General features: G+C 39.2%; 1 protein-coding gene across 1 annotated transcript in view; it reads right to left on the bottom strand.

Moving 5' to 3' along the window:
- Window positions 1–16,911, bottom strand: part of ARHGEF38 (Rho guanine nucleotide exchange factor 38) — a 175,476-nt gene that overhangs the window by 38,249 nt on the left and 120,316 nt on the right. The window contains exons 7-10 of the mRNA XM_004380204.2: window positions 14,581–14,714; window positions 6,042–6,146; window positions 3,941–4,063; window positions 299–610 (exon numbers count right to left, since the gene is read on the bottom strand). Of these exons, the coding sequence (XP_004380261.1) occupies window positions 299–610; window positions 3,941–4,063; window positions 6,042–6,146; window positions 14,581–14,714 (674 nt within the window). The remainder of the gene's footprint in view (window positions 1–298; window positions 611–3,940; window positions 4,064–6,041; window positions 6,147–14,580; window positions 14,715–16,911) is intronic.

The following is a 16,911-nucleotide window of genomic DNA, read 5'->3' as shown; positions in this document are numbered from 1 at the left end:
AAATGTAACATCAGGCAGGTGTATTTTGGCTGAGTGGAGTGAAACTGAAAGGTTCTTGGTATTTGCAAGATAATCTCCAAAAAGAACTATATGTGTGTAAGCACAGTAAACCTGAACTAGGAAACTGACTTTTAGCTTCCTGTGCGGAAGAGAGATAAGGAGCAAAAGACTACTTGACTGACTTCGGTTATTGAAAAACAAAGCTAAACCACACAGAGAGCAGGGCTTTGTTTTGCTTGGGCGTGGTTTCTAATCCATCCTGGAGGCCAGGGTAGCCAGCTGCTGGTGCTGTGCTTACCGGCACCGCTGCAGAATAAGCCCGCTGCGCCACGAGCATCAGGTCCCTGAGGAGGGTGCTGAAACTGCACAGACAATTGAACAGAATCTTCCGAGCAGCCTGGTTGAACACCTGGAGCTCCTCGACCAGCTGGGCGTTGAGGGCCTCATACTCCTTTTTGGCCAGGTCTGACTCATCTCCCGCTGACCGTTGCAGGTAGCTGTTGTAATCCAGCAGTTTGTCATAGCGTTTCTGGATGAGCTTCTGAGGCCCTGGGAATAAGGACAGCAGGGCTGACAGGGGGATCAGGACGAGCCTCTGTAAATGAGCCGCCTGCCAAAAGAAACACAAGCCTGTTACAGAGAAAGGAATAACCCTGACCATGTCCAGCGCTATTGTCAGTACGCTCCTGTAGGAGCATAGCATAAAGGAAACCAAGCTAAAATCTAGCAAGTTGAAACAGAATCAGGTCTTTTCCTTTTTTTTTTTTTTTTTTTAATTGGTGTAACTAAACCCATTCAAGGACTTAAAACAGGGGCCCTAGACTCTAACATTCAATCTGAAGAATGAGCAGGAAGAGAAATACAGTTAAAGCCAGCTCACCAACCTCCCCAAACACTCTACAGGTCTCTCTACAGTCAATGATTTTGTGATTGGGGTCATCTCCTTCAGCACACTCACCTTCCCCTTCTTTCTAATCCCAGAGCCAAGCTGAGTTACTCCAGCGTATGGAGTTTACGCCATCCTTTGACTACCAAGACTATGTAAATAATTCACAGTATCACTCACCCCCTTTTCTGGCAGTAAAGGGGATGTAGTCAATCTTAGGGGAGACTGTACTCTATTTCTCCCATATTTGCCCCAACATTCTACCTAGCCTGGGGACATATTTGTAGTGGTGGAATTGCATCCCTAGACATATAAAAGCTGGTTGCCATTGAGTCTATTCCAGCTCATGCCAACCCCATGTGTGTTAGGGTAGAACTGTGTTCCATAGGGTTTTCAATCACTGATTTTTCAGAAGCAGATCACCAGGCCTTTCTTCCAAGGCACCTCTGGGTAGACTCAAACCTCCAACTTTTCAGTTAGCAGCTGAACACGTTAACTGCAACACCCAGAGACTCTCCTACACAGATAACCAAAAAGCCAAACCCATTGCCTTCAGGTGGATTCAGACTCACAGCGACCCTATAGGACAGAGTAGACCTGCCCCATGGGGTTTTCAAGGCTGTAAATCTTTATAAAAGCAGACTGCCACATCTTTCTCCCTTGGAGAGGCTGGTGAATTTGAACCACCGACCTTGCAGTAAGCAGCTGAGCACTTACCCACTGTGCCACCAGGGCTCCTCCTATACAGATAACCTGTTGCAGAAGAGCCAATTCCGACTCATAATGACCCTACAGGACAGAGTAGAACTTCCCCACAGGGTTTCCAAGGAGTGGCTGGTGGATTCAAACCACCAACCTTTTGGTTTGCAGCCATAACTCTTAACCACTGAGCCACCAAGTCTCCCCTACACAGATAGTATTCGCTAATATAGGTTTTTTACTGCTGTGATAGAAAAGACCACAAAGCTATTATCTTCTACTGAAATACACTGAAAGGTTAAGCTGATGCCTGATTCTGTGTCTTAAGTTGCTGCATTTTTAGGACTGAATCATTGAGAATGAACTTTATAGTAATGTCTAACCTTATACCAGTACCTGAGCACCCTAGACTCAATTTCTTCTATTTCTCTTTCTTCTCTCTCCGTTCTGGATACACTAGTGCCCTGCTTGCTGACTGTCCTACTTTGCTATTTATCATATGTTTTCTGAGTAGTAATGAACATCTAGCTGTAATTATGTTTTTAATATACTCTTAGGTTACATGATTATTTTATGGCAATTTGCAAGTAGTTTTCTCTTTGTACCTCCCAACATGTCCTAGGGAATCAGTATCTGAACAGCAGCTTGTATTAATTAATTTACATGGCCCCTGGTAACTTAGTTTGAACTCATGGGAAATCTCAAAGAGAAGGAAAACCAGTCTCTTATTGGCACCAGGAATAGCCAACACAGATCAAATTTGATGTCTAGCTTATGAGATAATCAATATGTACCTGCAGACCGCTTAATGTGCAAATAATGTTTACTGTATCTGGGATAAATTACTGTTTGTGACTTGACTGGATGGTACGAGTAATCTAATTACAATATATCTTCCCAGTGACCCATAGGCATGAACTGATTCATCCATGCATAGGGTATGGCTGGAACAAATCAGAATCAGATTTTATTTTAATATTTTACCCTTTACAAAATGTGTAGATATCATTTACGGTTATATAACAATTGCTCTGTCATTAGATAGATTTTGAGTTAATACTTGATTTTAAAAAGAATTCTATTTTCCATAAAAAGTTGCTTTTGAATATTGAGCTTTCTAATAATTATTTAGTTTAGCCTAACTTACCATCTTACGCTTTTATGCAAGGTTCAGAGGTCCCCTCTTTCTTCATTTCATCAAATTCTGGAACATGCTTGCTGAGGGAGAAGCTATATGCCTTGCTCCTGCATGGTGCCAATATGTACTTACTGATTTAGTTAATTATTTGGGCTAAAGAGAAAAACCCTAAGGACTTTTCTAGAGTGTGCTCTCTGTAATTAAGTCCAGGAAATACATCAAGATCTAGCCACACTTATTCCATTAAACATATATTGTAAAAACTTACCTATTTATCTATCATCTTAGTTCAGATGTAACCTTGGCTTTCTATTCCTCAGTGCCAAGAAAGCAAAATACTTGTAGGTGGTTTTCTACAGGGTTGTATCACTTCCTGTGCTTTAGAAATGTGTAAGGCTATTCATTGATTGTTACATTGACTTAAGGTCGGGGGACGTTACTGGGATTTAGAGCTTTGGGAGCCAGAAACATCCTTCAACACAAGGGCCACTCAATGAAGATTGGTCTGACCCCAAATGTCAATAATGCCAAACATTCAAGGATTTTAAAGATGATGAAAGGACTCTATTGATACCTTTTATATGATATTTATAAACATGAGATAATAATACATATAGAAACACAAGACAGTAAATTGCCATCAGTATTACTCAGACTAGCTAACCACTCAAATATTTTATTGGCTGAAGCACATTTTTATGATCCCCCAGCTATATTTTACAGGATTCTTAAAAAAGAAATATTTTAGCACAGAAAAGAAGAAATAATATGACTTATGGCTCTTTGGTAAAAGCTCTCAATAGAAAGATTTGCTTTCCAGTGTTCATAAGAATCACATCTTCAGAGAGTACCTACCCTTCTCCTGTAAGGTTTCCAGAGACTCCTTTAAGAAAATCAAAGCATTATGACTTAATAAATATTTGAAATATCATATGCAGACTTAAGCTAAATTTTGATTTAAAAAGCTGCACAAACACTGACACCCCTAGAAACACAATCTGGGATCCTCTTAAATTTCAACTATAGTAAAATCCTCACTAAGCCACTTGAAAAATATTTAACGACTAGAAAAATCTCCTACTTAAACCTACTAATTTTGACATTAGTATTTACTTTAGTGCAAGTTTTATTTTTAACTCTGAAAAAGAAATGAAAGGCAGGTTTTCTTTTAACCCTACTATTTAATTGGCATTTATCTGTGAATATGAATAACTTACAAAGTCATTGCAGGGATTTGGGGCTTTATTTGGGGTCTCTGAATAGCCACCCTCTTCCTCATCTTTATTGTACGATATTTCCTGGAGCTCCATTACACTCTGCAGAGCCAAGACCATAGCATCCTGAAACCCAAGAAAAAAGTTACAAAAAAGACAAGTTCTGATGTGAGTACAAGTAAACGTATCCTAAACGTAGACCTCATCATCATGACCTTCCATCAACACTGAAAGCTAAAAATAAAAGACAAAAAAATTTCATGAATACTCTGCACAATCAAGTTACTTACAAACAGTCTATTTCTCTACATTTTAGCCAGGTCACTTTCTTACAATACTCTGCATGGAACTCTCCTTCAGCGAGTGGAATCCTTAAATTCTCTCATCGGTAATTCATTAACATTCAATTCGTACAGCTCCCTCATTTAAAAGAAAAAAAAAAAATCACTCCTCTTTCACTTATATCTGCAGTTTCCCTTAGGGATCCCAATGCACTCTTTAAGAGAAGACGTTTACAGTTTTATTGAATCAGTCAGTGGAAATGGAAGATCTGTAGATGTTCCTAAAAGCATTTACTTCTGGAAAGGTACATCAAGAACAATGTTCACACTGCCCTCTGGCTGTTGTAACTGTTTTGATTTTCTTTTCATGGTAGGCAGTACGTACTTTAGGAAGAGATTAGCAAATCTGATTATGAAATCAGACTTTTCCTCAGTTAATAAATAAGAACAGAATGGTGCTTATCAGTTACATAGCACAGAATCTTATCTCCAAATCATTGTGCCTGTCAACTTAACCATCTGTTGGTGTGGTATTTTATCTAAGCATGCAAACATCTCCTTCCAAAACTGGATCTCCAAGAGAAAAACTTCTGGAAAATGAAAGGGGACCATTTATTCACTAACTCATGTGACTCTGCTACCTTTCTGTGTCTCATAGTCACGACCACTATAAGAATGTTATTAAGGACATCGTGTCCTCTTTACGAGGTCCATCAGCAGAAACTCCTGACTGGCCTTAAGAATAATAATTATACCGTACTACACTCGGTTTGTTTAAATCAGTAGTTCTCAACAGGAGCAGGACAACCTCCTTGGGAACTGGAAATTTGTGGTGGTGCTTTTCTCTTCTAGTCTAGCTGTGTGGGAAGCATTTACATGTGTTAGTTTATTTTGTTAGAATTTATTTCCTTTATGTTGGTTTTCTTTTAAGTATACCTGCTACCTAAAGTTGAATTATCTGTGAGTTACATTTCAGAATCTAAAGGGGGGATTATGAAATACTGATTTTAAAATAAATCAAGGTGGTCATTTTAACTCCTACAATTGTGCAATTACACATCCTTTTTTGGGTCTGCTGCTAGTTAGCCTACAGCTAAATTTGAGACACATATTTGGATTGTTGTGTTCTTTATAGCCTTTTGTTATGGACTTTTTGCCCTTCAATTCCCCCGATTTCATTTTATGTCCCACTTTGATTTTCTTTCTTTCAGTCGTATCATTAAATTACGTGAACATGCCGTATTTTAGGTATTTTTGAAAGTTACCTTAAATCCTACTGAAAAGAGATATGTTAAGTATGCTTAAATGAATAAACAAGTAACATTCTTCCTTGTCAACAATTTTGACTTAATAAGCTCCTCTCTATCATAAGGGAACGCTGGTGGCATAGTGGTTAAGAGCTACAGCTGCTAACCAAAAGGTTGGCAGTTTGAATCCACCAGGCGCTCCTTGGAAACTCTATGGGGCAGTTCTACTCTGTCCTATAGGGTCACTATGAGTCAGAATTGTCTCAATGGCAGTGGGTTTTTTTGGTTTTCTATCTTAAAAAAAGCAATGTTGGTGGTCCACCACCAGGTGGCGATCATATGACCAAAGGTCCCGAAGTGTGGCGATTTGGATTTGGGGTAGGGTTGGGTAGGTAAGGGGACAAAAAGTAAACACCAAGTTGTTATATTGGCTTTTTTTACCAGAAGCTTGCAGCCTCCCAAATTTGATATAGTAAATGTCCTGATGTAAACGAATGAACAGTCACATTTACTTTTCAAAATAACCGTGGAAATATATTCATGTAGAAATATTGAAAACACTTGTATCTTACCTACCTGTATTTGTTGAAGACAGAGTGAAATGTTCTTCACACAATGCCTCACAGTCTTTTCTAAACATCTAAATAGCTTTTCTTCTCTGTTAAAAGTGTTGTCTTTCACCTAAAATATACATGAAATTATTTTTAAAACTCAAATGAATCTGGTATTAAAAACAAAAACAAATATCCCCCCCAAAAAAACCCAAACTCCTTGCCACTGAGTCAATTCTGACTCATAGCAACCTTATAGGACAGAGGAGAACTGTCCTATAGGGTCTCTAAGAAGCACTTGGTGGATTTGAACTGCTGACCTTTTGGTTAGCAGCCATAGCTCTTAACCACTACACCGCCAGGGTTTCTGTTATTGGTCCAGCACATTACAAAAGCTCATTTTGGGGAGGGAAACCTTTTATAAGATGCTGACTGTCTTATACAGAAGTATCTGTGTTGGCATACAGCACAGCTGACGTTCAGTTAATGTAGCAAAGCCACATTGCACAGCTTAATTTGATGCTGTTCAGTTTTCACATAGCTTCACCTATATCATAGTAGCTATAGGACTGTAAAATTTTTCTCTGCTGTTTTTTAATGGTATGTATTATGCATGTACTCTTAAATTTTATTACGTGTTTGGTTTTATAAAATAGGTGAATTAGACCTATTGACTGGAAATTATTGTTTTGCTATTATGACTCATTCCAATTTCTTTCCCAGAGGTTATTTAGGAAATATTTTTAAGTTCATGCTTAAAGAAATGTGATGATTATCTACTCAAATATGAAGGAAGGTATATAATCTTAGCAAAAATAGCTCTTCTATTAGGATAACCCAGCAGAGTTAAGATAAATCAAATTTGTTCAGTTATTATTTTTTTGTCATCATACATGTGTACCTACTAACATTCAGAAAAATGTGCTTTATCATATACTTTTGGTAATTTCTAAGAGGAAGCACTTGTTATTGCTCTTAGAGGTAAGAAGTATTTCTTGGCAATCAAAATGACTACAAAATAAGATCAGACTGAGGCACATGCTGGCAAAATCTGTTGGAAAATGCTAAAATTTCATGGAATATGTATTATTCAGTTTGGTTCTTGGTAATGACCATAGCTGTTCTCAATTCATATGCTCATCTTTATTTAAGATGGTTGACCTTAAAACTGAATGGACAGGAAATGATGACATTTCATTTGGTTTTTAAATCCCTTAATATTGTTCATCTAGAAACCTCTTCTTTAAACAGAAGCCTAGGTCTTTGTAGTCTACACAAAATCTAACACCCTCCTGTCTAAAGATCTCCATGCTCGAACTCAGTTTGGTGTGTATAAGAACATGCCGGGAAAGATTTTTTTTTAATTTAGTTTCCAAGGGCACATCACCAGAGCTTTTATTTAGTATAGCTCAGCTGGGGCTGAGATGATTCTGAAAGTAAGAGGTTCCAGGATCACACTGCGGGAAATATTGCCTGATTCTACTTCTTGCCTTTCTCTATAACCAAGCCTTTCTCATAAAGTTTTCTTCTGCTGCAATACAATACTACCACTTTTATGCCTGTAAATCCTGTTTCTTTTTCAAAGACCAGCTCAAATGTCACCTATTCTGTTAATTCTCCCTCAGACATGGTTGAAAACAAGCGATTCTATGAGCTCTTACAACACTAGTTAATTATTTAAGCAATTCTCTCCACTGATGGATTGTAAGCATTTTGAGATTAAGTACATTTGTCTTAATAATAACAAGAGTTTACATATATTCAACACTGACTATGTTCCAGATTCATAAGGTGTTCCATTCTGTGGTGCCGAGGGTCGCTATGAGTTGGAACCGACTTGATGGCACCTAACAACAACAAGGACATGTTCCAGCTACTGTACTAAAACCTTTCTCCCATTTTCTCATTTAATTCTTACACAATCCCATGGGAAAGGTGCTATTATTAATCCCATTTTAGAGATAAAGAAACAGAAGTTTAGGGAGGTACAGCAGGCTGTTAAAATTATCCCCATTGTCCTTTTATTACTAGAACCCCCACCTCTAGTGTAAGCTGGACACAGGACTGCCCTGCTAGCAATGACATTTCCCAGACTCCTTGCAGTTAGCTGTGGCCTTGTAATTGGGGTTGGGCAAATAGGATGTGAGTGAAAGTGATGTGTGCCTTTTCAGAGTCTTGGCTTTATAACAGTGTCCTTGGGGTTTGGATGAAGACATGGCAGTGAGCCAGCTTCAACCAGGCAGATGAAGACAATACCTTTAGGGAACAGCACAGCAAAAAATTGAGAGGAACTGGGTCCCTGAAGGATCTTGTGAAGTCGAGTCCATCTAGACTCACCTCAGGACTATTTATCAGAAAGGGAAATAAATGACTATCTGATTTAAGCTACTAATATTTGAAAACTCTGTATGACAGAAGCTTATTCTTTACCATAATTGAAAAAAAAAAAAGTTACTGCCAAGTCGATTCTGACTCAAGGTCAAGGCTACCCCATGCATGTCAGACTAGAACTGCGCTCCATAGGGTTTTGAATGGCTGATTTTTTGGAAGTAGATCATCAGGTGTTTCTTCTGAGGTGTCTCTGGGTAGACTCAGTCAGCAGTCAAACACATTCATGTTTGTATCACCCAGGGACTTCACCCTAACTAATAAAGGGTGGGGGTAAAGATCCTTGCCCACGTTAACAGGTGGGAGCAAGATTCAAACTCAGGCAGTCTGAACTCAGACCCTGGTTCGTCTTTGTAGTCCCAATTTCTAACAGTGCGTGGTACATGAAAATTCAATAAATGCATGATGAATTGTATAGACTCTTCCTCTTGGGTAATAGTTTTATACCCTAACTCCACCAAATATTTCACCTGAGCTGCTGACAAGTGCAAAATTGATTGATTTGAGATTTATCTCTTTTCCAGTTTGGCCTATGCAGCTGATTTTCTGATTAACAGTGAAATGCTTCATTGCTGACAGGACATCATATCAAAAGATTAAGGGAAAAAAATCTAATTAATATCCCTTCAGGCTATTCTAACTACAATTCACTTTTAGCTCACAATTGAAAAATATGAGAAGCTGATGATAAATATGTTAAAGACTGTAACAGCTTATACATGAGCCTGCCCAGAATTGGAACCTGCTATCATTCCTCAGCAGAATTCTCTTGAGCACCAGAAGCAAAATCCCAAAGACTGGGGTGAAATGTATGTACTGTGTTTATACATGCCCATGGAGGCTACTACAATCTCTTCTCAAATGAGTTCCCAATTCAATCATATCACTGTTGCCTTTAGTTTAATGTCTTGACTTTTCTTTTCCTGATTTGTGACTACATACCATAAATGTCTCAAAGTTCCCACATTATAGTTCTATACTGAGAGGAGGGACCTGGAGTTGCCTTCTAAATGTAATGGACTAGGTGAGCTCCTAGAAAAATATAAGGAAATAAGTACAAGAATGATAAAAGCCATGCCTGAATGAGTTTATATCCACATGGGAAAGAAGTCTGTCCATTAAGAAAATAAACAACAATACAAGTCAATGATATAATGATAATAATGACAGCTTATATATATTGTTTACACACTGTATCAGATGTTTCTTTATACGTATCATTTCATTTACTCTTCTTTTCACAAGTACACGTGTTAACTCATCATCATCAAGTCAATTCCGACTCATAGCGACCCTATTGGACAGAGTAGAACTGTCTTATAGGGTTTTCAAGGAGTGGCTGGTGGATTCGAACTGACAGCCTTTTGGTTAGCAGACAAGCTCTTAACCACTGCACCACCAGGGCTCCACTCTTGTGCTAGGCCAACTCAATGGCAGCTAACAACAAATTAAATTTATGTGCCCAAAGGCAAATCTCTATTAAGTGGTAGAGAAGGAGTTCAAATCCAGGTTGGGTGACTTCAAAGACCTCGTTCTCAATTTCTGCCCTGTGCTGAGTCCTACAAGTATAAAGCCTGCAGAGATTAGGGTGCAGTCAGCGATTTATGCATTCAGAGGAGGGGAGGATCACTTCTATCTAAGTGGTGAGAAAGCTTCAAAAACCTCATCAACGAAGGAAAAAAGATCACAGCAGCTAAAGAGTGAGGTGGATAGGATGAGCCATCTAACACCAATGCTGGACCACCCTATAGTTGCCTCTTGTTCAAACTAAAAACCTTAGCTATTGTTGTTGTTAGGTGCTGTCGAGTCGGTTCCAACTCGTAGTGATCCTATGTACTACAGAAAGAAACACTGCCCGGTCCTGTGCCATCCTCACAATCGTTGTTATGCCCATTGTTGCAGTCACTGTGTCAACCCATCTCATTGAGAGTCTTCTTCTTTTTCAATGACCCTCTACTTTAGCAAGCATGATGTCGTTCTCCAGGGACTGATTCCTCCTGATAACATGTCCAAAGTATGTAAGATGTAGTCTCGCCATCCTTGCTTCTAAGGAGCATTCTGGCTGTACTTCTTCCATGACAGATTTGTTCATCTTTTAGCAGTCCATGATATATTCAATATTCTTCAGCAACACCACAATTTGAAGTTATCAATTCTTCTTCAGTCTTCCTTATTCATTGTGCAGCTTTTACATGCATACGATGCGATTGAAAATACCATGGCTTGAGTCAGGTGCACCTTAGTCTTAGACATCTTTGCTTTTCTACACTTTAAAGAGGTCTTTTGCAGCAGATTTGCCCAGTGCAAAATGACAGTTGATTTCTTGACTGCTGTTTCCAAGGGTGTTGACTGTGGATCCAAGTAAAATGAAATCTTTGACAACGTCCATCTTTTCTCCGTTTATCATGATGTTGCTTATCGGTCCAGTTATGAGGATTTTTGTTTTCTTTATGTTGAGGTGTAATTCATACTGAAGGCTGTGGTCTTTGCTCTTCATCAGTAAGTGCTTCAAGTCCTCTTCACTTTCAGCAAGCAAGGTCGTGTGATCTGCATAACGCGGGTTGTTAATGAGTCTTCCTCCAATCCTGATGCCATGTTCCTCTTCATGTAGTCCAGGTTCTCGGATTATTTACTCAGCACACAGATTGAATAGGTATGGTAAAAGGATGCAACTTTGAAGCACACCTTTCCTGACTTTAAACCACACAGTATCCCCTTGTTCTATCCAAACAACTGCCTGTTGGTTTATGTACACTTTCTCATGAGTACAATTAAGTGTTCTGGAATTCCCATTGTTCACTATGCTATCCATGATTTGTTATGATCCACACAATTGAATGTCTTTGCATAGTCAATGAAACACAGCTAAACATCTTTCTGGTATTCTCTGCTTTCAGCCAGGATCCATCTGACATCGGTAATGATACCCCTGGTTCCACGTCCTTTTCTGAATCCAGCCTGAATTTCTGGCAGTTCTATGTCGATATACTGCTGCAGCCACTTTTGAATGATCTTTGGCAAAATTTTATTTGCGTGTGATGTTAATGATACTGTTAGATAATTTCCGCATTTGGTTGGATCACCTTTCTTGGGAATAGGCAGAAATATGGATCTCTTCCAGTCAGTTGACCAGGTAGCTGTCTTCCAGATTTCTTGGCATAGACGAGTGAGCACTTCAGTGCTGCATCTGTTTGTTGAAACATCTCAATCGGTATTCCATCAATTTCCTGGAGCCTTGTTTTTCACCAATGCCTTCAGTGTAGCTTGGACTTCTTCCTTCAGTACCATCAGTTCCTGATCATATGCTACCTCTTGAAATGGTTGAATGTAGACCAATTCTTTTTGGTATAATGACTCTGTGTATGCCTTCCATCTTTTTTTGATACTTCCTACATACATATTTTTCCCGTAGAATATTTTCCCCATAGAATCCTTCACTATTGTGATTCGAGGCTTAAGTTTTTTCTTCAGTTCTTTCAGCTTGAGGAATGCTGAGCATGTTCTTCCCTTTTGGTTTTCTATCTCCAGCTCTTTGCACATGTTATTATACTTTACTTTGTCTTCTCGAGGTGCCCTTTGAAATCTTCTGTTCAACTCTTTTACTTCACCCTTTCTTCCTTTTGCTTTAGCTACTCGATGTTCAAAAGCAAGTTTCAGAGTCTCTTTTGACGTCCATTTTGGCCTTTTCTTTCTTTCCTGTCTTTAATGACCTCTTGCTTTCTTCATGTATAAAGTCTTTGACGGCATTCCACAACTTATCTGGTCTTCAGGCATTAGTGTTCAACGCATCAAATCTTTTCTTGAGATGTTCTCTAAATTCAGGTGGGATATACTCAAGGTCGTACTTTGGCTCTCGTGGACTTGTTCTAATTTTCTTCAGTTTCAACTGGAACTTGCATATAAGCAATTGATGGTCTTTTCCATAGTTGGCCCCGGCCTTGTTCTGACTGATGATATTGAGCTTTTCCATCTTCTCTTTCCACAAATGTATTCAGTTTGATTCCTGTGTATTCCATCTGGTGAGGTCCATGGGTATAGTCGCCGTTTATGTTGGTGAAAAAAGGTATTTGCAATGAAGAAGTCGTTGGTCTTGCAAAATTCTATCATGCACTTTCTGGCATCATTTCTATCACCAAGGCCATGTTTTCCAACTACCGATCTTCTTTGTTTCCAGTTTTCGCATTCCAATCACCAGTAATTATTAATGCATTTTGATTGCATATTCGATCAATTTCAGACTGCAGAAGCTGGTAACTGGTCTTCCTTGTAGTCATATGGGTATTATCCTATCACTGACAGCATTGTACTTCAGGATAGATCTTGAAATGTTCTTTTTCACGATGAATGCAATGCCATTCCTCTTCAAGTTGTCATTCCCAGCATGGTAGACCATATGATTGTCCGATTCAAAATGGTCAATACCAGTCCATTTCAGCTCACTAGTGCCTAGGATATCAATGTTTGTGTGTTCCATTTCATTTCTGATGATTTCCAATTTTCCTAGATTCATACTTCGTACATTCCACGTTCTGATTATTAATGGATGTTTGCAGCTGTTTCTTCTCATTTTGAGTGGTGCCACATCAGCAAATGGAGGTCCCAAAAGCTTGACACCATCTATGTCATTATGGTCGATTCTGCTTTGAGGAGGCAGCTCTTCCCCAGTCGTCTTTTGAGTGCCTTCCAACCTGGGGGGCTCATCTTCCAGCACTGTCTCAGATAATGTTCCACTGCTACTCATAAGGTTTTCACTGGCTAATTATTTTCAGAAGTAGACTGCCAGCTCCTTCTTCCTAGTCTGTCTTAGTCTGGAAGCTTACCTGAAACCTATCCACCATGGGTGAGCCTGGTGGTATCTGAATACCAGTGGCGTAGCTTCCAGCATCACAGCAACACGCAAGCCCCCACAGAATGACAAAATGACAGATGCAAAGGGGAAAATCCTTAGAGATATTAAATAGTTAGACATATTAAACACCTAAATGCGTTGCTGTCAAGTTGATTTTGACTCATAACAACTCTATACTTAGAGATATTAAAATAATAAGTGTAAAAAGCAGGGAAATGAGAAAGGAAGGGAAAAAAAGGACTATATAATATGCTAAGAACTGTCTTTCCTACTTTGGTTAGAAGTGCACTGCATTACTACCTCAGGGCCATGAACTTTCTATTTTGTGATTCTCAAAGTGCATTCCATTGATCACTTCCTTCAAGATCGTTAGCTTGAAAACACCTGGTATAGGGTGTTTGCAAAAATACAGACTTTTCGTTTCCACCCTTCCACCAGTGGAAACTTGGAATAAGGTTCTGTCCTTTAACAAGCTCCTCAGGTAATTCTTAGGTACATTAAAGTTTGAGAGCCTTTGCTAACCCATACATTATTAATTAGGAGTTGAGATGAAGGTGTTTCAAGCCAGGCTAACCAGCTGACACAGAACAGTTACCTGCTAATATAATGTGCATCTGGGGAGGGCAGGGAGTTGAGCGGGAGAAGGTGAAGGAAAGAAATCACACTAAGTTATGCATCTAAATACTTTTTTTTAAATAGTGAAAAGATAAGATGAACATCAAGGGCACCCTAAAGAAAAGTGAAATGTTAAAAAGCCAAAATAAAATAGGAATGGAAGGAGGCATTGCCTTGGGGATGGAGGGAAATTATGTGCTAGTTAATGGTGAGCACGAGGTTTCTTGGGTCATTTCTTGTTGAGCCACTTTCTTACCTTTCCTTTGTTTCTTAAGCGGAAGGACCACAGCTAACACAGTGTCAAAACCATCCTGATCCCTATCCATTAACCAGTATAAAAAAACTGTCCAGTGGGTGGAGTCGACTCTGACTCATGGCAACCCCGTGTGGTCAGAGTAGAATTGTGCACCACAGGGTTTTCAATGATCGATTTTTCAAAAGTAGATCACCAGGCTTTTCTTGTGACGTGCTCTGGGTAAACTTGAACTGCCAAACTTTCAGTTAGCAGCCAAGGATGTTAACCATTTGCACCATGCAGGGGCTCCTTCCACCCAATTTTTACCTCCAAAGGAGAGAAAGGAAAAGCACAGGGCCATTACCTTGATTCTCAGAGTTCTAGAAATAGGTCTGATAACAACAAAACAAAATCTCCCAAAAATGTCAGCACTCATGTTCCCTGGTAAAATGTATGTGGCTCCAGAAGGAAAATTACCTGTGATTCTCCTCTGGTCAGGATCTTTAGATGATTTGTCACTCTTTTTGATTTCTTGCTAATTGAATGAATACTTAGCTTAGACAGTTTGTCTTTAAGTGATTCATCCTCATCATTCTTCTTATATTTTAGAACTGCAACAGAAGAATACAGTAAGATATCTGAACATACGCAGCATAGACAGTGTGTGCTTTGCCCAAAGTATTCAAGATCTATACGTTCATGATCAAAATCCATATGATTGGAGCCTCTCCTGTAGATGCCATGTCTCCTGCCCAGTCACACCCCCAGGCACCCAACCCATGCCCTTCAGAAAATCAGCTGCCCAAGGACCCCACGTCAAGGTCCAAGGTTCATTTGCCTCCTACACTGAAGAAATTCTTGATACTGGAAAAAAGTTCTTTCTTTTTTCATAGACAACACATGTACATTTTACCTGGGGCCTCTGGAACAAAGCCTCAAGACATGACTAATGAAAAGACCACTTTACCCAAAGTAAGAAGACCCCAGATTCTAGAGTGGCTCTCCACTAACAGAGATTTTGAGCAAATAGAGTCACCTCTCTGAGCTTTACTCACTTATCTTTTGCGTGATTTTTCACCTTTCATATTGTTCCAAATGTTAAATACTCCTAACATTCAGTGTTGGTAAAAATGTGAGGAATTTGCCTTCCCACTCATAGACCGTTGATGAGGACTAAACCAACACAGTTTTTGAAGAAAATAATTTGGCACAATATTACAAAAAAGTAAATATTCATAGTCTATGATTAGGAAGCCCATCCAGAGTTTTGTTCCCTTCAGTATTTTTTTCTAAGAGCAAAATATTGGAAAAAATCTAAAAGTTTAGCCATATGGAAGTAGCTTAATAAATTATAGTACACTCATAAAATGGAATACTATGGATCCATCAAAAAGAAGGCAACATTAACTGGAAGGATGCTCATGATATATGGATTGTTGTTGTTGTTAGGTGCCGTCAAGTCGGTTCCGACTCATAGCAACCCTATGCACCACAGAACGAAACACTGCCGGGTCCTGTGCCATGCTCACAATCATGGTTATGCTTGAGCCCATTGCTGCAGCCACTGTGTCAGTCCATCTCATTAAGGGTCTTCCTCTTTTTCAATGACCCTCTACTTTACCAAGCATGAGGTTCTTCTCCAGGGACTGATCCCTCCTGACAACATGTCCAAAGTATGTAAGACGTAGTTTCATCATCCTTCCTTCTAAGGAGCACTCTGATTATAATTCTTCAAGACAGATTTGTTCATTCTTTTTGCAGTTCATGGTATATTCAATATTCTTCTCCAACACCACAATTCAAAGGCATCAATTCTTCTTCGGTCTCCCTTATTTATTGTCCAGCTTTCGCATGCATATGATGCGATTGAAAATACCATGGCTTGGGTCAGGCGCACCTTAGTCTTCAAGATGACATCTTTGCTTTTCAACACTTTGAAGAAGTCTTTTGCAGCAGATTTGCCCAATGCAATGTATCTTTTGATTTCCTGACTGCTGCTTCCATGGGTGTTGATTGTGGATCCAAGTAAAATGAAATCCTTGACAATTTCAAACCTTTCTCAGTTTGATATATGGATAAGTTAAGGGAAAAAAAAGCAAATTGTAGTACCATATATGTTGCAGGCAGGCAGGCAGGAAGGAAGGGGAAGGTAGGAGGAAGTAGGAGAGGAGGGGAGAGAAGAGCAGGAGAGAAGAGAAAAGAAAGAAAAATAAAACAAGAAAAAAACCAATCTGAAGAAAACTTTATAAAATATTAGCTATGCAAACTGGAATCACGGGAGTGGAAACATTTTCTACTTTAGAACTTTGAAATAGTGTAAGCAAATGGAACAAAACAGGCATCCCTTGGTATCCACAGGGAATTGGTTCCAGGATCCCTTTGGAAACCAAAATCTGAGAATGCTCAAGTCCCTTATATAAAAGGCACAGTATTTGCATATTAACATACGCTCATCCTCCCATATACTTTAAATTATCTCTAGATTACTTATAATGTAAATGCTATGTAAATAGTTGTTATACTGTATTGTTTAGGGAATAATGACAAGATGCAAAGTGAACAATGCCCAAACAACAAGTACTGGAGAGAGACTGAGGATCTGTGAAATAGCAGGAGGCTACAGCAGGGATGCCTACACATTACTGCATTCGTGTGGATTCAGCATAGTGCTTGGCGCAGCAGCAAAGTCAAGTTTTGCTTCTTGGAACTTTCTCTCTTCCCCCCACCCCCAGATATTTTCCATCTTTGGTTGGTCGAATCCATGGATACAAAGAGCTGACATGTTAAGAATACGATAAACAAAAAAAA

The sequence above is a fragment of the Trichechus manatus genome, unplaced genomic scaffold (genome assembly GCF_000243295.1).
Source record: "Trichechus manatus latirostris isolate Lorelei unplaced genomic scaffold, TriManLat1.0 scaffold00071, whole genome shotgun sequence".
NCBI classification, from domain to species: Eukaryota; Metazoa; Chordata; class Mammalia; order Sirenia; family Trichechidae; genus Trichechus; species Trichechus manatus.
This window is presented reverse-complemented; position numbering and strand designations above follow the sequence as displayed.